Source organism: Cnephaeus nilssonii (assembly GCF_951640355.1).
Source record: "Cnephaeus nilssonii genome assembly, chromosome: 16".
NCBI classification, from domain to species: Eukaryota; Metazoa; Chordata; class Mammalia; order Chiroptera; family Vespertilionidae; genus Cnephaeus; species Cnephaeus nilssonii.
In genome coordinates, this window is record NC_137087.1 from 60,462,001 (window position 1) to 60,487,839 (window position 25,839).

The 25,839-nt window shown below is 57.8% G+C and overlaps 1 protein-coding gene across 2 annotated transcripts in view; it reads left to right on the plus strand.

The window, feature by feature from the left end:
• The window catches only part of ADAM12 (ADAM metallopeptidase domain 12), a 176,348-nt gene that overhangs the window by 80,286 nt on the left and 70,223 nt on the right, over positions 1-25,839 (plus strand). For both annotated transcript variants that reach the window (XR_013814711.1, XM_079793191.1), the window contains exon 4: positions 25,593-25,671. Coding sequence is in view for 1 of the 2 variants with exons in the window: in XM_079793191.1 (XP_079649317.1) it covers positions 25,593-25,671 (79 nt within the window). In the remaining variant the exon portion in view is untranslated. The remainder of the gene's footprint in view (positions 1-25,592; positions 25,672-25,839) is intronic.

Sequence of the window (25,839 nt, forward strand, 5' to 3'; positions counted from 1 at the left end):
GCCAGACAACCACCTCACGGTTAGGGTTGGTGCTAGCAGGTACAGGCAGACATCCGTTAGTAGAGAAAGATGTCTTTTTGGTTTTGTGGGTTTTTTTAAAATATATTTTTATTGATTTCAGAGAGAGGAAGAGGGAGGGAGAGAGGGATAGAAACATCAATAAGATAGAACCATCGATCGGCTGCCTCCTGCACACCCCCTCCTGGGGACCCGGCCCTGACCAGGAAATGGAACGGTGACCTCCTGGTTCATGGGAGGATGCTCAACCACGGAGCCACACCGGCCGGCGAGAAGGCGTGTTTTCGGACAGCAGGTAGTGTGTGCGTCCACGCTGGACTGCATACACATGTCCCGGGAGCAGGAGACGGCGTTTCTCCCTTGTCCTGTGATGTCAGGATTCATTGAATTCCCTGGCTCCGTGGCAAGGGGCTCGATCCTTCCGCTTTAATGCCTGTGTTTGAAAACGTTTTCCGAATGGGAGCAGTGTCTCCCCCAGACCGGGTGGGAGGCCGGCCCAGCGAGGGTAAAGGGCGGGCTTGCTGCTGTTTTGGATTCAGGGCCTCGAAGCCGTTCGGAGCCAGCATTTCCGTGCCCCTGGAGAGCCCTCTGAGGACGGGTGAGGAGGAAACCCCGTGGCTGTTGCTGCAGACCAGTGGTCTGAGCTGGCCGACAGGCCTTGTCCCATCGTCCCCCAATGAAGAGCTTACTGGCAGCACAGGCCGGAGCTCCCGAGGCCCAGGCCTGGCGCTGGGGTTCGACCCGGCTCTGATGCATTTCAGGTCATTTCTCTAGATGCTGCTTTGGGGGGGGTGGGGCAGACACGTTTCCCCCGCCACATGAGGTCTTGCTGGGGAGGCTGGACCACAGCCGCCCCCGAGATTTTTAGACTATGATGCGTTATTTCTTTTTAAATGTGGTGAGTGTCTGCATTAGTGTGCATTCTTGGAATTTACCCAGACACCAGTGATGTTTTTGCTCATAAAACCGGTCATCTGGTGACCAGACTATCTCAGATGTTAAAAAGTCTGAGCATAACAGCAATGAAGAGGAATCTCGCCTGCGCGTGCTGCTCCGCGTTCCCCGAGCGGTAACACATGGTGCGTGTCCCAGACCCGCCAGGAGAGCCGTACAGCGACGGGGCGGGGCGGGGCGGGGGGGGAGACGTGCAAGGAGTGTGCAGACTCCGAGACACGGTGTCGGGGCCTGGGTTTCGTCTTCGCTTCTGGAAAACATCGCGTGAGTGGGCAGCTCACCTCCCTGACACCAGGTGTCCCCCGGGCGTGTGGGAGGCAGGCCTTTCGGGACTTCCCGTGTGAAGAACAGGCCACGTTTCACATGTGTGCTCTCTCCTGCATGGGTCTGGATTGAGATGAGCTGCCAGAATCGGTAACCGGGCCGTGGATGTGGGTGGTCCCATTCATTTAGGTTCTACAATGGTCACTGGTGTTAAATGTGTAGCCAACCTATTGAAAGTGGGTTTTTTTAAATATATATTTTTATTGATTTCAGAGAGGAAGAGAGAAAGGAGAGAAAGAGAGGGAGATAGAAACATCCATGATGAGAGGGAATCATGGATCGGATGCCTCCTGCACGCCCCACACTGGGGATGGAGCCCACAACCCGGGCCTGTGCCCTGAATGGGAATCGAACCATGACCTCCTGGTTCATAGATCGACGCTCAACCACTGAGCCACATCGGCCGGGGGAAAGGTGGCTCTTGTGATTAAACTCAATAAACTCACGAGGAATGACATTGACCCACAGCCTACAGGGCTGGTGGCTTGGACGTGTGTGTGTGTGTGTGTGTGTGTGTGTGTGTGTGTGTGTGTTTCTGTGCAGCCAGAATTCCTTCGGGGTTAGGGGGTGGAAAACCGCTCGACCTGCTTAGGGAAGGGGGAAGACAGTTCTGCACCGCCTACCTGGTGAGCAGGTGCAAGTTGCTTTGGGCACAGCTGCCGCCAAGGGCTCGGGATGTCCTGGGGGCCCTGGCCCCCGCCGTGTCATGGTCGGGTCTCCCGTTGTGACGGTCAGGAAGGCATCCCCGCACCCCAACTCTCACCTTTGGAACCTCAGGTGAAGGGTGTCTGCTGTCCCAGGGTCTCGCAGCAGAGTCTAGAGGGGGCTGCCCACCGGCCTGGGGTTCAGCACGTGCCTATCCCGGACCCATCGCCGTAGCCAGGAAGCTGGCGTCACTCTGCCCACGCTTGGTTTTCCAGACAATTCCTGTGGGTGTGGGTGGGTCAGAACCACCTGATGCATTCAGAATAGGTGTCTGTCCGTCGCAGTGCGGGGTTAGGGACCAGCAGGAGGGGGAGGGCTGATGGGTAAAAGGGAAAAGATGATTGGGGAGCAGCGGGGAGGGTAAAGATCGAACCCGGATGAGGTGCATTAAAAGATACCCAGCAAGCACTTAAAACCTGTAACACATGCCCAGCTGGTGTGGCTCAGTGGTTGAGCGTCAACCTGTGAACCAGGAGGTCACAGTTCGAATGAAGTCAGGGCACATGCCCAGGTTGCAGGCTCGATCCCCAGTCGGGGGCAAGCAGGAGGCAGCCGATCCATGATTCTCTCTCATCATTGATGTTTCTCTCTCTCTCTCCCCTTCCCTTCCTCCCTGAAATCAATAAAAATATTTTTTTAATAAATAAAAGTAAATATTGAAGGAGGCTCTCCAGTCCAATGGCAGGCCCTTGATGCTTTGGTAGCGCTTATGCCCAAATCCCTTTCCGCGCTGGCTTCTGTGGGCACGTGTGTTTGTGTTTCTATATTTGTTCAAAAGAGAACCCCTGAAATCTGTAAAACATCATTTTCCTTGGCCGAAGCACACCTACATTCCACACAGGCATTTCACTCTGCTTGCTGATTCTAAAATAAAGTTAAAACGTCTGTCGCAGTATTTACCTTCAGCATGCTATTAGTTACAATTGAACGGGGGTATTTTTTTTCTCTCTCTCTCTAGTCGCAATTCTTTGGGAGTAGATGTTGGGAGGGTGGCACATGGCATTCAGCTCCGGACCAAAGAGAGGATGCTCTCTAGGTCCCAATGGAAAATGACTGTGACTCCGGCCGATGGGACGCAGTCATGCCCGTGCCAGGTGTTCAGGTGAGAAGCATCCTGTGAGCATTTCCCGGGGCGTTTACCTTGACAGCCTGCCCGCCGCTGTCTCCCTCTGTTCTTCTATTTGCTGACTCCTTCCCCCATTGAAGGTAGACCCAGGCGTGCACTTTATTGTGCTCAGAGAGGTTGTTCTTTACACATGGAAGGCAAAACCCTCCACCAACAAGAAGAGAATGACTTGCTCTATGGCAACCCCGGCCTCGTGGCGGAGGTCTGGAACCAAGCCCGCAATATCGCCAAGAACACGGGCTTTCGCGGCAGGCGTCCAGGCCCTGCCGGGTAGCTCCGTTGGTTGGGATGTAGTCCCAGTATGGTGAGGTTGCAGGTTCGATCCCCGGTCCATGCACATACGAGAAGCAATCACTGATGTGTAATAAGTGGAACACAAATCTCTCTCTCTCTCTCTCTCTCTCTCTCTCGCTCTCGCTCTCTCCCTCTCTTCTAAAATCAATTAAAAAAAACAAAACAGATGGCACAGTGTAAGGGCCTCGGAGGTTGAGATTTGCCGTTGAAAAGTTTTACAGGCGCCAGTACAAGTTTGCACAATCAGTGAGAGCGCATGGTGTTTGTGAGGCCCAGGGAGGGGGCGGGGGGGTGGTGCAGCTGGGCAACTGGGGGACATCCACAATAGTGTCCACATTGAAATGTTTAATTTAAAAAAGTTTACCCATAACCCCCCAATATTCTACCATCGGCAACCACGTGAAATAAGGGGGGAATGTCTTGAACGGAGACGTGTTTCCCTTCCCGTGGTTGGAGGACAGAGGCTCAGTTTGACCTCCGGGAAAATGCCGGGACAGCATCGCACACGCTCCTAAGGCGGCGGCCCTGCCGGGACCAGGACCTCGTTCATCGGGAAGCCACGAGCCCTGCGGCCGGCTCAGCGGTGAGGAGGCGCCCAGAGCCGCGGGCTCCCCGCCCCCGCCCGGCCCGGCGGCCTCGCCAGGAGCGGGTATTTTTAGCCGAAGGTTCTGCTTTGGAGTTCAACTGCAATTTTACTTTCATTGCCGTCTTACAGCTGTAATTTTGAGGGAAAGTTTTTAAAAATACCTCTCCCCACACTAGCAATTATCCCGACCGGAGAGGGCCCTGCCTGCCGGCTGAGAGAGACGGAGACACGGTGCCCGCGGGGCCTCCCGCGCCCTCGGATGGCAGGGCGGGACGCGCACAGTGGGAAAGGGCTCGGTCGTGTCATCGGATGGTCATGAACTTCATACACAATTACAGCCCCGCGGCCGGGGGAGGGGGCCCAGGCAGCCACCGCCCGCTAGGCCGAGATCTGGAGTCCATTAACGGGAAACAAATTAAGCAGCGATTACGGCGAGCCAGCGTGTTTTTCTAAATGAAGCGGCGTCCTCCACAGGTGGCAGCCGTCGCAAACCCACGTGACTGCACTTTGGAGCGGAACCTCTGCCCCTGGGGGATCCCGGCCACGGAGGCAGCCGCCCACCGGGGACATGGCCGAGTGTCACGGCCCAAGGCATGTTCCCGGGGGGACCCGCAGGGAGCGGCCGGCCTGGGCATCGTCCCCTCTCCCGGCGAGTTCGGCTACACCTCCCAAAGGCCCCCACTCAGGCCAGGAGCCAGCCTCCTCTCTCTTGGCCTTCCGTTACCCCATCGACGGGAGCCCCGGGCTCTCTGATCCTTCCCGGTTCCGGCTTGTCGGTTTGCTCTGGGGACGGTTTCTCGGCTCTGTCCGTTGTCATCGCCGCCGTCCTATCTGGCCGTTGCGCCCCGGTCTTCGCTGGGCAGCCCCGTGTTATTCCTCTCCTCGGGCTGCGTGGCTTAAGTAACAGAAACGTGTTCTCTCCCAGTTCCGGGGCAGGCGGCTCCCAGCAGGGCCCTGGTCTGCGGGCGGCCCTCCCTCCCTCCCTCCGCGGCCCCAGGCAGGGTCCGCCCTCACCGCTCCGTCCCGGGGTTGCTGGCAGCCCTGGGGGTTCTCTCCGGCTGCGTGGGTAAGTCAGGGACAGCCGCTCAGGAGCTGGCCGCTGCCCTCACCCGGCCCGCGGGCGCAGGCGGAGCTGGGTGCTGGGGACCCGCCGAGGTCTGCTCCGGGCACGGCCTGTCCTGCGAACCTCAGCAGCAGCTGCGCAGGTGGCCCTTCCCCGTGCTGCTGGGCCCCCCCCCCACCCCCCGACCTCCACATCATCTCGTGCCTTGAAGTCCTTCTTTCTTACTTTTTCCTGGATTGTCCTGAACCGCCCCAAACCACCACCTCCTGTGGTCAGCCTGAGCACATCGGGGTCCTCCGCCCGAAAACAGGCACTTTTACAAGGGAGACCGAGGACTCGATGACCCCTCTCCTCCCGCCCAGCGTGGCTCAGGGGTTGAGCGTCCACCTATGAGCCCGGAGGTCAGGGTTCGATTCCGCCCTTGTGCCGGGGCGGGTCTGTGCTGGGGGCTGCCCAGGGAGGGGCTCGCCCCTTGAGCAGATCTGCTCCCGTCCGGGCTGCGCTGGGTTTACAGCGGCCCGGGCCTGGTGCGCGCAGGGACCTGCATCTGCACCTTCACGTTTCTCATGACCCTGACCTCAGCCTTGAGCACGTGACACGCTGAGGGCGTGATGGACGGTCACCCCATGATGACTCCTCGGTCCCTTCCCCACCCACCCCCGTGGCTGGCGGAGGGGTGTCACCTCGTGCCTGGATGTGGGGGTCCTCCCAGGCGCTCTGCTCACGGAGAGTTTCATCTCCATCAGTGCCCTTCCTACATCCCCGAGACGTTCCCGCCCGTGCGCCTCCTTCTGCACCTCCTGCCACCCCCGTTCACCCCCGTCCACCCCCGAACACGCAGGCACTCCCCTTTCTCGGTCTCTCTAAAAATCATTTTTAAAAAGCACAACTGGCTGGTGTCCTTCAGGGCAATAAAACCGGCCCTAACTGTAGGGTTCCCCTCTGCTTCCCGACAGAAATCCCTTGCGAGCGTCAGCCTTCTGCAGGGAACATCTGACCTGCATCCCTGGCCCCGTCGATAGCAGGTGGTCACTCACCCCGAACAGCAACCCGGGGCCCAGGGTCAGCGACTCTGCAAAGGCCCGGATGCTGCATACCTCGGGGCTGCGGTCTCTGTCAGGGGCCCCCTCCGCCTTCAGGGCGCGAGAGCTGACACCGGGACCCGTGAACGGCTGCGTTACAGAGAGAGACCTCCGGGCAGCAGCTGACCCCGGCCCTCGGGAGCCAGACGGCGGCCCAGGCGCCTGCCAGGCGGGCCCGGGACCGACCAGGAGAGCTCCCGGGTGCGCGCGCCTCATGCTCTGGTTCGTACGTCGTTTCTCTTGACCGTTTCGTGGATGCCTGTCTTTGAGGTACCAGTTCCCGAGAGTTTACCGTTTGTGAATGGAACAGTAAAAAAATAACTAGAAATGTGTCTAGGGCAGTGGTCGGCAAACTCATTAGTCCACAGAGCCAAATATCAACAATACAACGATGGAAATTTCTTCTGAGAGCCAAATTTTTTAAACTTAAACTTCTTCTAACGCCAGTTCTTCAAAATAGACTCGCCCAGGCCGTGGTATTTTGTGGAAGAGCCACACTCAAGGGGCCAAAGAGCCGCATGTGGACCACGGGTCTAAGAGGCCCATGTGAAAGACTGGCCACGCGGCCCCGGCTTCAGACACCGGTACTGAGCCCACGCCCCGCCTCGAGGGCCGCCACGGGCAGGGCAGAGGGTCAGACACGCGGAGCTCTGAGGATTCCCGTCCATCCCGTGTTCCTCCGTGAGTGTGTAAACAGCCATTATGAGCAAGCGTGTGATTGTTTTGTAATCCTCCCCTGAGGATATTTCTCCACTGATTTTAGAGAGAGTGGGAGAGAGAGGGAAAGACAGAGAGAAACATCGATGTGAGAGCAACACATCGATTGGTTGCCTCCTGCATGTGTCCTGACCGGGGCCTGGGCTGGGGAAGAGCCTGCAACTGAGGTACGTGCCCTTGACCGGAATCAAACCCGGGACCCTTCGGTCCACAGGCCGACACTCTATCCACTGAGTCACACCGGCCAGGGCATGAGCAAGTGTGTTATTAAAATCAAACCGGGAAACAGCCAACATAGAGCCAGAGCCACGGTCACGTTTTCCTGAAACTCGGCGGGAACCACTGTGTTTCAGCAAAACCACGCGCTCCGTCAGGTTGAATGGGCTTCGTTCAGCGAGTGCCCCGGGTGGGGTCCGGCTCCTCGTAGACACCGGCCTCGTTGGCTGTCCGCAGGCAGTGGGTGCACAGGTAAAGGCCCGTGGGACGGAAACAGCCGAGCACTGGGCGCTCTTCGAGCCGGAGGCTTTCTCCGCGGGGGAGGAGCGCCGGGTGGCCCCTCGTCGGCCCGGCGTCGGGGCAGCTAAGGTCTCGCGTCGGCTCCTTTCTCTTGTGGTGTCGATGTGTCCCCGGAAGCTGAACGCTCGCCTCTGTCCTCCCGTAGACGGTCTGACGGCTCCCGGAAAGCCTGGGTTCTGAGCTGTGAGTTCTCGTCAGGGGCCCCGGCACCGAGGGCTCCTTGTCAGAAACTGGGTCCCCCCAAGTCTGACCCCACGTTTGCTCACGTAGCACCCGCGCTCGGAGCCCGTCAGCGCTGGGAGTGCCTGCGGGTGGGGCTCTCCTCTCCTGGGGTCACAGGTACAGATTCTCCCGGAAGAGAAGCGAGGGTTCGGAAGGATTTTAGGCTGCACAACGGCAGTCCTCCCTGCCCCCCGGTTTTCAAAGCAACCCCCCCCCCCCCGCCCTGGTTTCTCATTTCTGGCCGCTCCCCCGTAGGGAAGAGGCGTTGATGCACGTGGTTGCTTTATCTTTGGAAAAATCTGTCCCGTCCCTGGGTTTCAGGGCCCAGTTCTGTGTTGAGAGCCCATGTTATCATCACAATACTAGAGGCCCAGTGCACGATATGCATGCACAGGTAGGGTCCTAGGCCAGGCCGGCAATCAGGGCCGATCTGTGAGGCGACCAGCAGGGTGATCGGGGAGGGGGGGGGCGCGGCGAGCGCTGGCACCCGCCTTGGCTGGCCAAAGGCTGGGGGAAGCTCCAGTGTTGAGTGTCTGCCCCCTGGTGGTTAGTGTGCATCATAGCAACCGGTCATTCCGCCAGTCCTTCCCCGTTAGGTCGATCTGCATATTAGGTTTTTATTATATAGGATTATATATGATGTGACTCCAGTGAGCGCATTTCTCTGATGGATTCAACCTGGAGCAGGATTCAGATAGGCTTTCTCCTTGTTGCCATCCGATTCCCAGGCGACTTGGCAGAGTAAGCCAGACCTCTCGTCCCGCTGGGCACCTGAGCTCATCGTCTCCCTGGGGGCATTTCCTTAGTCGCATTCATTGTATATGTTTTGCTTTTTATAAAACGGTTACAATAAACCTTCAGTGAAGGTGCAGCCGCTCCCTTTTAGATGTTCCACAACCGCTCCAGAGCCGGCAGGCTGAGCCCGGGAGGGATGTTGTCCGCACGTGCTCATCCGCCTACCGGGCTGCCCGGTCCTTAGCGGGAGCGACGGCCGAGGGCGCAGCCGCTGGAATCCGGCAGAGCATGTGGGCTCCTCACTCTGGGCCCAGGCGAGCACCACGGGGCAGCCCAGAGGAGCTTCAGTCCGTGGCGCTGGCGGTGCCGTGTCTGGCTCCTTCCCACCCGAGGCCCTTGTCTGTGCCCACCCTGCAGGCCCCTCCTCCCGTGGGCGGTCTCCTTGAAGTCACCTTGAAGTCGTGAGGGCGGCTCCCTCAAGGGCAGGATGGTCATGGCCTCGGGGTGAGTTTCCAGCTCTGGCACCTGACCCGGCTCTCCTGGCCGGGACTCCACCCCAGCGCCTGCTGCGTACAGACAGCACCGCAGCCATTTGCTGAGCCCCCAGACGCCCGTGTTGTGGCTTCCTCGCTTTTAGCAGGAGCTAGAACGAAGGTCAAACCACTTTCTGGAACACCCCCAGCCGCCAAGGAGGCCCTTGATGTTCCATCTGCAACATCCCATTTGTTTCTCATTTCGTGTCCTTCCCGGTCGGGGAGAGCTGAGAAAAGAGACGCGTGAGAACAGTAAACATCTCTCAGGCCTCAGCGGCGGCCCTTCTCCGCCTCCGTGGGGCTGCACCCGACGAGGGGTGAGGTGGACCCGCACAGCAGGCCCCCCGGGTGCAGGGTTTGTGACTGTAGAGCGGCACCTGACACCTGGATGAACAGGTGATTAATGGTGCCATCCCTCGCAGAAGAGCTTAGCAGCCGGACAGAGCGAGGCCGCCCTCACAGGAAGTGGTGAGGCTTGAGGCAGCACCTTTCCGCACTGAGCCTCAGTCTCCCCAACCGTACCACAGAGGTGCCAGTGCCCGGCCCTAGCCCGTTTTGCTCAGTGGTTAGTGTCGGCCCATGAGCTTATGGGTTGCGGGTTCGATGCTGTTCAAGGGCGTGTATTTTGGTTGCAGGCTCAGACCCCAGCCCCAGGTGAGGGCGCATGCAGGAGGCAAGGAATCGATGTGTCGCTCTCACATTGAAGTTTCTCTCTCTCTCTCCCCCTCCCTTCCATCTCTCTAAAAGTCAACGGGGAAGTGTCCTCGGGTGAGGGTTAACAACAACAACAAAACGGAGGCCCTAGTGCTGACCTCAGCGCGGTGGGTGAAGAGAATGACGCGCAGATGAGCGTTGGTGTGCGGCGCCCCGTGGGCGTGTCCGCTCATGGGCGGATGCGGGTGGCACTGCCCCGGCGAGAGCGTCAGAGGGCGGGTTCCTGGGGAGGGCTCCCTCTGGTCACATACCTGCCCAGTGGACACGTCGCTTCAACTTGTCCACGGACAGGGCCCGTGCCCCCGTGGCCAGTCCCAGACGCGCGCTGAGTCCTGGTGGCTGAGTCCTGGAAGCAAGGGGCTGCTGAGACGGCCGCCGGTGTTTGCTGTCGGAGGGCGGCGCCGGGGCTCGCGGTGGGTGCGGTGGGAAGAGGGAGCCCGGGACCTTGCAGGGAGAGGTCCCCGGTGCGGTGGGGCCTGGCTAGTGTCTGCTAACAGACCCTCATTCCTGCGGATCCCGGAGCGCGGGCCGCGCCGCCCTGGGCGGGGCCGGAGCCGTCGGCATTCCACCGAGGTCAGCACCTCGCAATTACAACGCGCGTCTGGACAGCACTTTAAACAAAGCAGCCCCGAGCCTCGGAACTCCAGGGGCCGCGGCATCCCGGCCACTGACCTCCGGCCCGTCTCTGTCTCTGAGAACATCCTCCCCCGGGGCTCACCGTCCGGTCCCCGGGGGGAACCCACACTCCGTGGGGACGGCCGGCCTGCTTCAGGAGACGGAGGCCGTGCCGACCGGAGGATCCCCGCGCCGCGGTGCCCGGGAAGGGTGTTCCCACCCGGGAACTCGGTCTGCTCCGTCACTCCCGCCCCCTCCACGCCTCTCCTGGCGGCCCCGCGGGGTGCTTGGGGACGGTGTCTGGTCCTCCTGCCGACCTGGACGACCTGGACGACCTGGACGACCTGGACGCGGTCCCTGGACCTGCTCCTGTGGGCCCTCCTCTGGGGGGCGCTTGCTGCCATTCCCCCTCCCCACGCTCCTGGGAAAGGGAGCGGGGGCCCCACGGGCTCTGGGACAGATTTTATAAAAGTCACTTCCCCCGTTCCAAACAGGCAGGGGAATGGAGCCGAGATGCCAGCCACGGACCCTCGCCGGTGGGAGCGCTGTGTTCGGAGAGGGTCCCCGTTCGCTCCTGTGAGACTGCGGGGCACGGCCCTGACTGGCACGCAGGGCTCCAGACACCAGCGCCCCCAGGAAGCTCGGGCCCCTTGGTTTTGCGCCCTGGCCACGAAACGAGGGTGCGCTTGGACATGTATAACGCAGTCCTGTGTCCCACATCGATGTCTCCCTCTCTCTCCCCCCACCCCCTTCCATTCTCTCCCCGCTGGGGGAAGGGAGAGTAGATCTTGGCAGAGGCTCAGATTTAATAAAAGAAAAGGAAAGAAAAGACTTAGCACTCCACGACGACATCTTTGTGGCCATCGGGACAGAAGACGATTTTATGACGGACTGAGGTGAAGCCGCGACCCCATGCCCCCTCCGTCGCCGCCCGCTGGTGTGAGGAGGCCTCGGCCTGGCCTGGTGAGCTCCGGACCGTGTGCAAGGCCGGCCCGGCACACGTGGGCCCGGAGGGAGAGGAAGTGCGGGAATGCGGCCCACGCTGCACGGGAGGAGCGGGTCTCCGTAAACAGGCGATTTCCCGAGACGGTTGGCGTCGGTGGCAGTGCGGCCTTGGTCCGGAACCCGTGCCAGCTCCTGCCGCATGGGGGGGGGGGGCGCTGGGCGCTGACATTTCGTGTTTTGAGCCTCGCCTGGCCCTGGGGGCGCCGCAGGGGGGGTGTTGTCTGGATCGTCTGCTGTCCACGTGCAGAGGGAAGGGGTGGCTGCTCTGGACTTGAACTCGGATCTTCCCGGGGACCGTGCGTCCGTCCTGCTCCGCTGCGCCGGGCTGCCGTGTCCCGTGCGGCAGAGCTGTCAGCAGGCGCTCGCGAGGCGGCACCCCGAGTGACGGCCCCAGAAAGGTCGCCGGGGTGTGAAGGCGCCCGGACCCTCGGCTCCTGCAGAGTGGGTCCCGGGCTGCGCCCTGCATTCCAGCGCAGAGAAGGCCCTTCGGCTTCTGAAGCGCGGTGCGGCATTTGTCGTTTCTCCACAAATCGCAGAATGCTGCCGTCTCCGTAAATCACACGTGGGAGACCATGCAGCAAGGACGTGTAAGCACGCAATCCAAGCAGGACTCATGCGCTTTGGCCATGTTAAACCTCGGAGACCGCTGTTCCATGACACCCCAGGGCTGTGGGCTTGCTGGGGGGGCCCTCCCTCGTTAGCGAGGAAGAGCAATAGCATCAGGGCCCGTTGGTTGGTTGGTGATATCGAAAAGCTGCTGATGGGAAAAAGCCAATCTTTTAATATATATTTTTTATTGATTTCAGAGAGGAAAGGAGAGGGAGAGAGAAAGAAACATCAGTGATGAGAGAGAACCGTTGATCGGCGGCCTCCTGCACGCCCCACACTGGGGAATCGAGTCCCCAACCCGGGCCTGTGCCCTGACCGGGAATCAAACCGTGACCTCCTGGCTCATAGGTTGGCATTCAACCCTGAGCCACTCCGCTGGGCTGTAACCAAATTACCTGGTGGTTCCGTGCTGACGCTCTCTGGATTGAGAGGGCCCTGGGGGAGGCAGAGAGGGGATCCTGGCGGGGGCGGAAGTATATCCCCTTGGGGGTCAGGGGGCAAGGTTCTGGTCTTGGTGTGGATTTGGTAGGACTAAATCCGGGTGCCTTGGCCCGTGACTTTCGACACTAAATAGAAATGTTATATTCCTTTTTGAGGAACGCAAGTACAAGGTAAGGACAGCAGTCGTGTAAGGGAAGACTATTAGCTGGTTCCCTGTGTCGCACAATCCCTTCGTAAAGGTGGATTTAGGGAGCGTATCGCGATGCCAAGGTGCTGAGCGATAGTCACGGGACTCGCGGGTGGAGTCTCGTATACGTACGGGTGCGTTGCCAACGTCTCCGCGTTTAGATTCCAGAATATCCTGTCGAACTCACCGTGCGTCCCAGCACCCAGCCTGCCATTGACAGTGACTCAGTATTTATGAAATCGGCTCATGCACAAGACCGAACGTAGTCCAAGGCAGAAAGCGTAGGTATGACTTCATGGCATTTTGTAGCATTCCAGAGGTCTGACCCACCTTCTCCCACAGGGTCCCGACCGTTCTAAATCACTTCCACTTTCTCTCGGGTTGGATTTGGGGGGGTTCTGTTTGTTGGTATGTTTATTCGTTTTAATATTTGTCACTGTGTGTAGTTACAGAATTTTCTGTTATATGCCTTCCGGGTGTACAGCATTATCATTGGACATTTGTAGACCCTGCAAAGTGAGCGCCTCCAATGGACCGTCATCCCTCCCCGCCGATAGTCCTACCAAATCCACACCAAGACCGGAACCTTGCCCCCTTCCTCCTGCTCGTCCCCCCGTCCCGTCCCCTCTGGTGACCACAAATCTGCCTCGGGGCCATGGGGTTTGCTTTTGTTTTGTTTGTTCGCTGGCTTCTTTTTCAGGTTCCACGTCTGAGTGAAATGACACGGTGTTTGCCTTCCTCTTCGACCTGCTTCACTCAGCACTGGGCCCTGCAGGTCCACCCACGTGGCCACAAACGGCGAGACCCGAAACCATAAACGCCCTGGAAGACATAGCTGGTAACATCTTACTGATGTTCCCGGGGCTCTGACTTCAAAGGCCAGAGACACAAAAGCAGAAATAAACAGGGGGGGCTCCATCAACCCGCACAGCTTCCGCACCTCCGAGGAGCCCGTCGTCAGAACACAGGGGCAGGCAGCCTCCTGAACGGGGGAAGGGATGTCAAACTGTGCATCCCACGAAGGGTTAATATCCAAAAACTAAACAGCTCCTACAGCTCAGCCCCGAGAAGCCAGCAGCCCCGGGAACACATGGGCGGGAGAGCTGGATCCATCTTTCTCCAAAGGAGACAGACCGATGGCCCCAGGCACCAGGGGCGATGGAGGGGTATTGGCCTCCAGTTTCCCTGTAGAACAGCCTCACCTGGCATTCAGCCTGGGTATCCGGGTGACGCTGGCTTCTTCACATGAGTGTGGAAGGACGTCCTCCTCTTCGGTTTTGGGGAAGCGTTCGAGAAGGATCGGCATTAATTGCTCTTTAAATGTCTGGTGGACTTCACCGGGGAAGCCATCTGGCCCGGGGCCTGTCTGTGTTGGGAGGTTCCTCATGGCAGAGTCAGTCTCCTTCCTGGTCACTGGTTTGTGTAGAATGTGTGTTTCTTCCCGATTCAGTCTTGGTAGGGCGTAACCTATTACATGGATCCGTGTTTCTAGGAACGGATCCATGTAATAGGTTACTCAATTGGTTGGCATATAATTACTCATAGGCGTCCCTGCTCATCCTATGGATTGCTGTTGTACCCATGATCATGTCTCTTCTTTAATTTCTGATTTGATTTGTTTGAGTCTTGTAATTTTTTTTTTTTTTTTTTTTTTTTTAGTGGTAACTGAAAGTTTGTCAATTTTTATTACCTTTTCAAAAAACAGATCCCCGCCCTGACTGGTTTGGCTCAGTGGATAGAGCGGCGGACTGAAGGGTCCCAGGTTAGATTCCGGTCAAGGGCATGTACCTTGGTTGCAGGCACATCCCCAGTAGGGGGTGTGCAGGAGGCAGCTGATCGATGTTTCTCTCTCATCGATGTTTCTAGCTCTCTCTCCCTCTCCCTTCCTCTCTGTAAAAAAAATCAATAAAAATGTATTTTTAAAAAATAAAAAAACAGATCCTAGTTTTGCTGAACTTTGCTATTGTTCCTCTGGTCTTTATTTCCTTTATTTCCCCTCTAATTTCTGTTATTTCCTCCCTGCTGTTAACTTTGGGCTTAGTTTGTTCTTTTTTTCTTTTCCTATTTCCTTAAGGTGTAAAGTTAGGTTGTTTATTTGAGATCTTTCTGTTTTCTTAATGTAAATTTCCCTCTTAGAACTGCTGCCTTTTTAATAGACACAACCTTGGGCAGGAAGAGTGAGAGGTTCCCACACACCCCACTTCGATTCGTGAGTGAAATCACACAGTCACGCTGACCAGGGGCTGCGTGAGTGGAAGCTGACAGCCCCAACCTCACGCAATGGGCACGTTTTTGCTTTCTCGCATGTTTCTCGAACTCACGGGAGCATTCTTTCAGAATGTTCCGATTGCATCTCTTGTTCTCCTCGGGTTTTGTTTTTCTGTCCCAGCCTGTGTTTTTGTTGTGCTCTGGAGCTTTTGGTATCATAGCAAGGAGAGTCAGAGATAAACAGTTTTTACAGGCATACGAGGAAATGTGTTGCTTTTTTAATGTGTTGCCCTTCTACATGAAAGAGACTCCGAGACTTGTGTAAGTTTTCCGTTGCTGTTTAGAGAAATCCCTTCAAGATTTTTATCAAAAATAACAATCATCGGTGTCCTCCGGCGAGGACGTGGGTGAGCCAGAGACAAATACGAAGAGCGTTGCTGTAGTTTCTAGGTCGTTGGGTTGGTTTGAATTTAATGCGTAAAACTCCCTCCATTCCACAGAACCATGAACGGATCCCAGTACCGTGCGACTGTAAGCCACACTCCTCTGACGTGGTGCCTCCGTGTCCTGTCTTTGTTTTCGCTGTTTGAGATTTCGTTTATTCTCTGCGCTGGAGAGTAGATGCCGTTGACATAGGAAAGCTCTCTGAATGGCCGTGATGTTGGGCTTTGTCTAAGGTCGGGGCTGCGATACGGACACGGCCGTGTTTCCATCCAGTGGTTGCCATAAACAAGGCACAGACACTTAGTCATTGTTAGCAAAAAAAAAAAAAAAAAAAGAAAAAATGTCCAAGATTAAATCGGGGACTAAACTTCTATTACCTTGAAGGAACACCTAGAGGTGGTGACGTAACAGAGCTGAGTGAAGAGGCCAGAGATCCGAGGGGTACGTAGATTGTGTCCACATCCCTCCAGCCAAGCACAAAGCCTTCCTCCTCATTGGCCAGAGGCTGGGGAGGGGAGGGGCGCTGGCCGCAGCCGAATCCCCGCCCTCTGTGCCGACAGCCGGGCTGGGCGCTCCGGATCTTGTTGTTTTATTTTCTTCGTTCATTACCTTGTGTTTATTTATTTTGTTTGTTTATTTGCAGATTTGTATCTAACTTCTCCCCAGGCCTCCTTCCCACATTCTTCAACCAAAGGGCTATTTACTTTTGTCTTTTAAGTCATTGGGGGTGCACTCAGGGGGGGAGGGGGGGACTATTCCTATCAGAGTCTCCAGTCTTCAGTAGAACACCTTGAACCAGGGGCTGAGTCAGACTGACGTAGGCCGCAGTCCTGCATCTGCCAGTCTCTAGCTGTGTGGCCTTAGTCGTCTCTTCTGTAAAATGGGCAGAGTTGTGGGACCTTATGAGTCTTCTGAAGCATCAAGTGGAAGTGTGCTTCGCACTCTCCAGGACACACAGCAGGCGCTCGATGGCGGTGGCCACTATCATCTATATATATGAAAGCCTAAATTGCAAATTGTCCCCGCGGGAGGTCGACCGGGAGACCAGGCGTTCGATCGCTTGCTATGAAGTGCGCTGACCACCAGGGGGTGGTGCAGGACAAAGGGAGGCCTCGGCCAGCAGCCGGAAGGCCCTGATCGGCCCTGATCCTGGCCAGGCCTAGGGACCCTACCTGTGCACAAATTTCGTGCACCGGGCCTCTACTTCTGTAATAATAATCACCACTGTTCCCCATCTCACTGGCGCCTAATCTCCTACCTTCTGACCCTTTATTTTTCTTGCATTGACAACCCTCTGCTGTCCTCTGCTTTCCTCCTCGGTAAAGTAATTCTACATTTTTGCAAGTATTTCTTGACAACCCGGACCCTCCTTTCATCAAGGCCCTCACAAACCTTTCCCACAATGCAGCTGGGGCAAAGGGCAGCCATAAATGAATAGCAGGTGCATTCGACCAGGCTACCCACCCCCTCCGCTCTCCCTCTGCGTTGGCTCACTCCCCCTTAAAACTATGACACGGGGACAGCTTCATCTAGCTCCGCACCGAAGGGACAGCTCTTCCGGACGTGCCGGGAGCCCTTTTCTGAAAGACGAGGAGCCGGGACAACAGGTGTCCCGCTGTGCTTCCCTCCGGGGCTCGGGGTCCCCGGCCCGTGACTGTGCCCCGAGGCATCGCCTCCTGTTGACCCACGTACACCTCCGGACTCCAGGAGACAGCGATGTTCTTAGGAGCCCTCCTGAATTACGCTTTTATGCCCATTTATTTCCTGTAAGGTCATACTTTTGGGCTAAAAGAAGATTGTCGTATTTTAGTTACAGTCCTGCTCTTGAGTCAGTCGGAACAATAGAATTGTTTCACTCTGACACACAGATAACCCAGAATGTACTTAACCCAGCGATGGACTCCATCTGAGCACAAGCCAAAACGGGGCCTGGACCCGCGGTTCCGAGTTCTCCAAGTGGCATCGCCTGCCATTCTGGCTTTGGGGGCTCCCTCTCCCCTGGTGCCTCCCACACTTCATCTGGGGGCTTCATTTAAAGTGACGGTGAGGCCCTAACCAGTGTGGCTCAGTGGATGGAGCGTCGGCCTGCAGACTCAAGGGTCCCAGGTCCGATTCCGGTCCAGGGCATGTGCCTCGTTTGCGGGCACATCCCCAGTAGGGGGTGTGCAGGAGGCAGCTGATCGATGTTTCTCTCTCATCGATGTTTCTAACTCTCTGTCCCTCTCCCTTCCTCTCTGTAAAAAAATCAATAAAATAGACTTTTTAAAAAATAAAGTGACAGTGAGCGCCACAGTCTATATCGGATGTGAACGAACCCCCTGGGCGCCGTGCGGTAATGAGCTCCGTGGGAAGGAGGACAAAGCCAGGGCTCTGAATGGCGCTGTGGGCAGAGGCTGTCTGCCCTTCTCTCTGGAGCCCCGAACCTTTGCCTGGGGGCGGGGGGCGGGGGCGGGGGCGGTGGCCTTGGCTGCATATTCATTCCCAAGGCTCCTGCAGCCTGAGGCCCGGGAATGTGCTTGGCTGCGGGGCCGGCTCTGCAGGGGTGTGTGCGCGATGACCTCACTGAGCTAACGCAGCGGGGTCTGTTTTATTTCAGGAGCCGCCCGGGCCCCTGACCCTGGGCCCGCGGCCCCGGGCGAGCGGACTCCCCGGGAGAAGCTGTCCGTGGTGAGGGGTGAGGGCGAGGACAGTCATTTCTTTACGCTGAGCTCACACCCGGGAGCGCGGCTTCCCACCACCCTGCTCCGGGGAGAGCTGCCAGGCCCCGTTTGCCAAAGGAAGGCACCAGAACATCCCACCCCCTGGGGCAGAAAGCGAGGGGGCTCCCTCACGCGGCCCCATAAACTCAAAACGGGACGGAGGGCCTTCCCTCTCCCTGTGCCCCCGTCTGCAGGGCAGCCAGAGCCCGGCTGGTTTTCCAAATTCTATGCAATTCTCCTCCTCCCACAACCCCACGGGCAGGCGTGACCCTCCGCCCGGCGCCCCAAGTCCAAGGCCCCGTGGCAGCATCACGCTCGAGCGGGGGAAGAGAGGGCCATGCCTGGAACTCCTTGTGCTGTTCCTCAGTTATTGTTTTTGTTTGTTTGTTTGTTTTTTAATATGTTTTTATTGATGTCAGAGAGGAAGGGGGAGAAGCATCCATGGTGAGAGAGTCATGGATGGGCGGCCTCCTGCACGCCCCCCACTGGGGATGGAGCCCACACCCCGGGCCTGTGCCCCGACCGGGAATGAACCGTGACCTCCCGGTTCAGAGGTCAAGGCCCAGCCGCGGAGCCCTCGGGTGTGTTGAGGAGAGAGCAGGAGTCCAGGCCCTCGCAGGCGGTCTCCCCGGCGAAGCGAACACAGCCAAAGGCGAGCAGACCCGACGCCGAGTTCCTGGCAGCGCTCGCGGCCACGTTGGGAACATGTGTTTGAAATAAAAGCCGGAGGGCTCCCCGCGTGGTGTTCCGGTGGTTGCCGGTTTGGGTTTGTGTGTTTCTGAGGAATTGTTATTGTTGCGATGAAACAAAAAGAGGAGCTGGCAGCGCGGCCCCACGCGCGGGCGGGCCAGGCCCGGGCAGCGCAGCGGCCCCCGTGCCCGGCGGCGGTGACCGGGGTCAGCGGTGTCCTCGGTGTGGAGACACCACCTCCCCTGTGCGCCGCCCATTGGCTCTGGCTGTGGCTCCCGGGAAGCGATGAGCTGGTCTGTGTGGCTGTCTCTTCTTTTTTCTTTGTTTAAAAATGTTTTTATTGATGTCAGACAGGAAGGGAGGGGGAGAGAGAGAGAGACATCCATGCTGAGAGGGAATCACGGATCGGCTGCCTCCCGCCCGCCCCACCCCGGGGATAGAACCCTAAACCCGGGCCCGTGCCCTGACCGGGACTCGAACCACGACCTCCTGGTTCCTAGGTCGACGCTGAACCACCGAGCCACGCCGGCCGGGCACATCCCGTGCTCTCTGTCCAAATGTCCTCCTAGATCGGCACACGTGGTGAAATTGGTGGTGGAGCGTCAGCAACACCCTGACAGGCGGTGGCCGTTAACGTCAACCGCGGGGCCAATGGCTCCCGGCACCCACAGGGCCACCTGAGGGGGACCCGGCGCCCACCCGGGAGCATCCGGGTGGCGGAGGAGTGACCTCAGGGTCACAAGGAAGTGTCAGGCCGCCCAACGTCAGGAACGTTTTCTTAAAGGAGCAGGGCTGTGCTCATCAAAAACGTCCACATCGCAAAAGACAAAAGCCTCAGAAATGTTTCAAACTCGCGGAGGTTAAGGGTCATGAGGGCGGGGTCAAAGGCAACGGGAGGAGGGAATGTTCTAGATAGAAAGTCAGGCTGCGGGGAGGATGGGCGCGGCTCTGTGAGCAGAGGGGACCCCGCGTGCGCGTGTTGTTTCGTTTTTCTTACTAAACTTACTGGGATGACGTTGGTTGTGCACTTTAGAGGAGTAAGGCACACGATACGTGAGTTCTTTTTCAAAGTTGTTCATTTTTTTAAAAAAAGAGGCGGGGGGACCTGACCCCAGCCTGGATTCTGTGCTGGGGGGCAGGGCTGGAGGCTGCACGGAGCACCCCGTGTCCACTGTCAAAGTCAAACACGCATGGCAGAGCAGAGAGATGTGCATCCGTGTGACGTGGACGGCAGGTGGGCGCAGACGGGGACGAGCTGGGGGACGTCCTGTTCGTGGAAACAGCAGGAAGCACTCGGGGTAAGGGCCACCATGCGTGCAGCGTCCTCTCAGTTTAGAAAAAATAAGCTGAGTGCGTGCAGAGGGAAGGCAGGGCTGATGGGGGAGGGCACACGAAGGTGAAACAAATGGAATGAAATGTAGCGGGAGACTGATGCTCCCGTGCTAACTGCGCCTCCCGGGGCCCCAGGCTCCTGTGTCCGCACCCGTGTGTTCCGGGGCTGAGGCCCAGGTGTCCACATCGTCCGCACCCGTGTGTTCCGGGATGAGGCCCAGGTGCCTGCACCCGTGTGCTCCGGGGCTGAGGCCGGGACCACGGCAGAGACTCCCCTCCCCAGGCCGCGGCCACGCTTCTCAGGAATATTCTCCCCACAGTCAGGAGCCGGACTCTGCTGTGTAACGGCCACACCTTTGTCCCCCGTCGCCTCAGAAGCTCTTCATCCTGAGCCTCCTCGATACCCTCAGGGAAGGGGCTGTGCGTTAACCCACCCCGCACAGTGGCTCTCCGCACAGCCACTTGGCCCCCGGGAGGTTTGGCCACGTCCGGGACCGTTTCAGTGGCCACACCGGGGATTGTCACTGGCATCGTGAGGCCGGATGCTGCCCAACAGCCTGCATCACACAGCCCCCCCCCCCGCTCCCCCCCGCCCCGCCCCCGAGAGCCACTGGTGCCAAAGTCAGCGGTGCCGAGGACGAGAGGCCTTCCCGGACACCCATCGCCAAGATCAGCTCACTTTTAAGACATCGTTGCCCAACTGGCGTGGCTCAGGGGTTGAGTGTCGCCGACCTAGGAACCAGGAGGTCACGGTTGATTCCCGGTCAGGGCACATGCCTGGGTTGCGGGCTCAGTCCCCAGGGTGGGGCTGCAGGAGGCAGCTGATCCATGATTCTCTCTCATCACTGATGCTTCTCTCTCTCTCTCTCCCTCTCCCTTCCTCTCTGAAATCAATAAAAATATATATTTTTAAAAAGACATTGTTGCCACACTCTCCCTCTGCGGCCCCCCTCAGAGTCACTCATCAGGTCACACCCGTCAGATGAATGACGATTCCCCAGGCCTGGCCCACAGCTGCGAGGCCTGGCCCACGCCGAGCTGTGACCCCGGAGATGTGAAATGTGAGTGTTTCATTGGCCGTGCCCACCCTCGGGGAGGAGAAGAGAGCGTTAACTGGACATTGCATCCATCTTCCCGTTTCATCCACGTCCCGGTCCTCTCGGGGGCGGGCCACGTCATCGCTTCCCGACCTCCCGAGAAGTGCTGATGAATCCAGTAAGCGGGAGGCGAGGAGAGTATTTCTCCCTGAAACCGTGAGAGAGATTACCGGGCAGAGCTCGGCGAATTACCGTTTAAATCGTTAAGTCGTACCTTCCTCCTCCCCAGCACAGCCTGCTCCTTCCCCCAGACACACGGGAGGGTTTCAGCTCCCGATGAAGAACTCCTTCTGGAGCGCGTGCTGAGAGCCCGAGGTTCGTAGGCCCATGACGTCACCGGCTCCCAGCCTCGCGGGCGAGATCGCCGTGTGAACGTGAAACCGTAACTCCCATGTGAGTCCTGCTTGCCGGGTTCTCTCTAGGAAGTCTTCTTCTCTTTCCCTCTTTTTTGTTTTTTTTTTTTTAAGAAACCACAGTATTGTCATCTGAGAAACAGATCCGTGGCCGGGGAGCCAGAAAGATTGGATCCGTGTTTGCCTTTTTCTGGCCAAAGCTTGTGCCGAGAAGAGAGGGACGTCCTGGGCCGGGTGCGTGGAGCGGGCGCCGTCTCTCCCGGGCGCCCAGGCGGCCCGCACACGTAGCGGCGAAGCCACGCGGAGAAGGAAGCGCTGACCCTTCGCCTGGTGCGGGGCGCTGGTCCTTGTCCACGGCCGGCGGCTTTGCTAGAATGCGCGCCCGTGAGGAAGACAGCAGATGAGCTCGCGAGATTTCCCGAGTGGATGGACTAGACTCTAGTGGTCGGCAAACTCATTAGTCCACAGAGCCAAATATCCACAGGACAACGATTGAAATGTTTTTTGAGAGCCAAGTTTTTTAAACTTCAACTTCTTCTAACGCCACTTCTTCAAAATAGACTCGCCCAGGCCGTGGTATTTTGTGGAAGAGCCACACTCAAGGGGCCAAAGAGCCGCATGTGGCTCGCGAGCCGCAGTTTGCCGACCACGGGACTAGCGCTTCCATCATACAAACCCACCAACCACTCCTGCCGCGGTTTGTAGCCAGGGTTACAGGGTGGAGGGTGTGATGCTTAGAAAGATGTTTTCCGTGACCCAGAGTCACGTTTTGTCATGCATGACATGTTAGCCCTATGTTGTCTGTAAGCGCCTATGATGTATCTTCCTCATTCTTGATCGCTACATTCCTTCACAGACCGTTTGCTGAGCACCTGCGGGGTCCCAGGCCCTCGCCTGAGGGCGGGAGATACAGACGATCATTAAAAAAGGGAGAACGTAGCCCGAAGCATTCGCCCGGGTAGAGTCAGGAGTCCCTCACTTCCCCCCTGTTTCCGTGTTTCGGCGGGAAAGTGCAATTGACCAGCAGCCCTGCTGCCCTGTAGCAGGTCGCTACGGAGTCCGCGACTGTGATCTGTTCATTCGTGAACGGGTGGGGCCATCCGAATGGCCCCGGACGAGAGGAATAAGACACTCCCGTGCGAATGCCACGGGATTCCACCCACAATTCTGTCTCTGTGACTTAAAATGGAAGCAGTATATTAAGAAATGATTTTGCAGGAAACGCAGTTGTCCCCTACAGTCTCCAAAATGCTGTATCAACAGTTTTATTTATTATAGTTTGTGAAATTAAATGAGAAAGAGCTGGGGAAAGGGAACGTGTTTGTTTTTTTATTCCGGGGCGGGGGGGAGGCGGGGAGTTGTTTTGATCATTTCGAGAATGTTAGAGAATGGAGAATAACAAGAGACAAGAGAGTGTGAAATGCGCCGTTGTGCTCACGGAGGTACGGTCCTACACAGCTCGGATCCCAACCCGCTGACATTACCATCAGAGAGAGTTTGAATTTGGCAGCTAACCCGAATCGAGTGCGAGGAGAAACAGCGCACGCCCCATCGTGCGTTGAGGGAAGTAATTCCAGGAAAAGGTGGCAGGTGACTCGCCGCGCCTGTGTCCAGACGCTCCGGCCCCGGCGCCCACCCGTCCTCCCGGCAGGCGGTGCTGACCAGCGGCCAGGATGAGGCCGAGGTTGGAGCCCAGTGGGGCCACGTTCAGTCTCCACGGGCTCAGCTGTGTGGCCTTGGACAAGCCACTCCGCCTCTCTGAGCAGCTCCTCCCCCTTGTCACACAGGGGATCACCCCAGGGTCTGTGCCAAATAAACTAAGAAAATGCACCTGATGCCCTGGCCCATGGGGCTCAGTGGATAGAGCACCGACCCTCGGACTGAAGGGTCTCGGGTTCGATTCCGGTCAAGAGCACGTACCTGGGTTGCAGGCTCGATCCCCAACCCTGGTCAGGGCTCGTGTGGGAGACAACCAATCGATGTGTCTCTCTCACATTGAGGTTTCTCTCTCTCTCTGTCTCTCCCCTTCCCTTCCACTCTCTCTAAAAAAAAAAAAAAATCAATGGAGCCCTGACCGGTTTGGCTCAGTGGATAGAGCATCGGCCTGCGGACTGAAGGGTCCCAGGTTCGATTCCGGTCAAGGGCATGTACCTTGGTTGCAGGCACATCCCCAGTAGGGAGTGTGCAGGAGGCAGCTGATCAATGTTTCTAACTCTCATCCATGTTTCTAACTCTCTATCCCTCTCCCTTCCTCTCTGTAAAAAAATCAATAAAATATATATTTTTAAAAATCAATGGAGAAATATCCTCAGGTGCAGATTTTAAAAAAAGAAGAAGAAAATGCACTTCCAGAGCAGGGGTCCCAGGGCCTGACCCCTGAGCCAACAGCAGCGGGGGTTGGAGGCAGGGGCCTGGCCCCACTCCCCGACCGGGTGCCTGCAGCATGCGTCCGTTCCCAGCATGCCTTTCCCGGAGGAAAACAGCGGGACGGCGTGCGGAGAGCGAGCTCTGACAGCGGTCCCAGCAGGCGGTGTGGGCAATCCAGGTCCCCGTTCTCTTCCTTGTTGCTCACTCCCTCCTCTGAGTGAGCCTCAGACCCCAACGTGCTGCCTCCACAGAGAGCCGTCCCGTGTCTGATCTCTCCGTGAACAGTCCCGGAGAGCCGTGGTGTCGGCATTCGGAGCCGAGGGCCAGCCGGTCCAGCGCGCTCCGGGGAAGCCGGGGTGAGATCGCTCGGGGTAGGAAGCATCAGCCCGGGCCAGATCGAGTTTCCTTTCGGTCTTGTCTGCATCCGTTTCGCTCTGGTGGAGGAATAGAGCGTTTTCATAAAGAGCCTTTCCCTCAGCACCAGGCACAGCGCCTCGTGATTCTTAATGACGGTTTCTCTTTGTGTGCTGTGTTTGGGGGCGCTCCAGGCACTTTATTCCTCCTGCGGGCACATTCGCAGCTGAATCCCCAAGTTCCCGTAGGAGAACGTCCCTGCCCACATCTGTGTGGGATGGTGTGGTCAAGTGTGGGGTAATGACTTGTGGGGAAGCCATCTTCAGCAGAACACGGGGTTGGGTCCTTTGAATACCAGATGGGTTTGCGGCGGGGGGGGGGGGGGGATCGCGGGAGCATGATTTAATTGCCAAGGGTGCCCGCTGGTGAAATTGACAAACACGGGCGGTCTCCCGGCACCTTTGCGTGAACGAGCTGCGCAGAATAATTCAGCCCGCAGACCGTCTGCCCGGTCTTCAAGGAAATAATAGGAAAGTTGACGTGATCAGTGAGTTTTCATATTCTAAGCCAGTGGTCGGCAAACTGCGGCTCTCGAGCCACATGCGGCTCTTTGGCCCCTTGAGTGTGGCTCTTCCACAAAATACCACATGCGGGCGCGCACGTACAGAGTGATTGAAACTTCGTGGCCCATGCGCAGAAGTCGGTTTTCGGCTCTCAAAAGAAATTTCAATCGTTGTGCTGTTGATATTTGGCTCTGTTGACTAAGGAGTTTGCCGACCACTGTTCTAAGCCATCGGTGCCGATGTCCGGCCTCCCCGCCATTCCCCTCATTTAAGTGGCTCTGAGATGGAAGCCTCACCATCAGGCTTGGTCTCCAGGTGCCGACACATGGGAAAGTCCTGGAATAAGGATGCGGGGAGCCTGCCTGCCTGCGCCCCACCCCCTCCGCCATCGGGGACCGCAGCTTTGAAGCGAGTTTCTTTCTTTTTAATCCATCCAAGTGGTCTGAACGCCTGCTGTCCGACCGGGTTGCTTTCCTATGATCCTGGTCCCGTTTGTCATCCCTCCATTCACCACGCAGTGGCAGTTCGTCGGCCTCGGGGCTGGGCTCAGGGACACAGCGTCTGCCCTTTGCTCAGCCTGAGGTGGGAGGAGACAGGTCAGCAGGACCTCGGGTGGAGCAATCCTGGGAGAAACCGGAGAGATGTTAGCTCGGTGCATGGGGGGCGGTGGGGGAGAAAGTGCCCCAGAGTGAGATGAGCAGGAGTCCCCCGTCTCCTACGCTTTGGGGAATGGAATGCCTTGGGATGGAATCCACCTCGCCCAGACTCTGGAACTAAGTTATGGAATGGGAACGGAGAGTCGAAACACTGCAGACTGCTCTCAGAGAAGCAATCCGGGGGAACTTTTTTACAGGTGCGCCTCTCCTGCCCGCCTCTCCTGCCTCGCCCTGGACAACCCGCACATGGGGAGGTCCTTTGGGGGCCTCAGGAAAACGGGGTCCCCTGTAAGACAAGTGGGGGTAGGGCCAGACCCCGGCTGTCTGCGCACAGGCACCTTAGCGACGCGACTCTCACTCAGCCTTTCCTGTCTCCCCCACAGAGGCCTGCTTGCCCGCGGTTTCACGGAAACCCACTACCTGCCGGACGGCACGGAGGTGTCCCTCGCTCGCAACCACACGGTAAGTCCTGCGTGTGCGGCCCGCGGAGAATCTGTGCTTACACACGGCAGCTGTTATCCTGAGAAGCTCACGGCCCGGGCGCCCCTGAGGCCCGAGAGGAGCTGGGTGTCACTCAGGGAAGCACCCTCGTTCCTCCAGCAAAGCCCGGCCTTGGCCCGACGAGCCGGA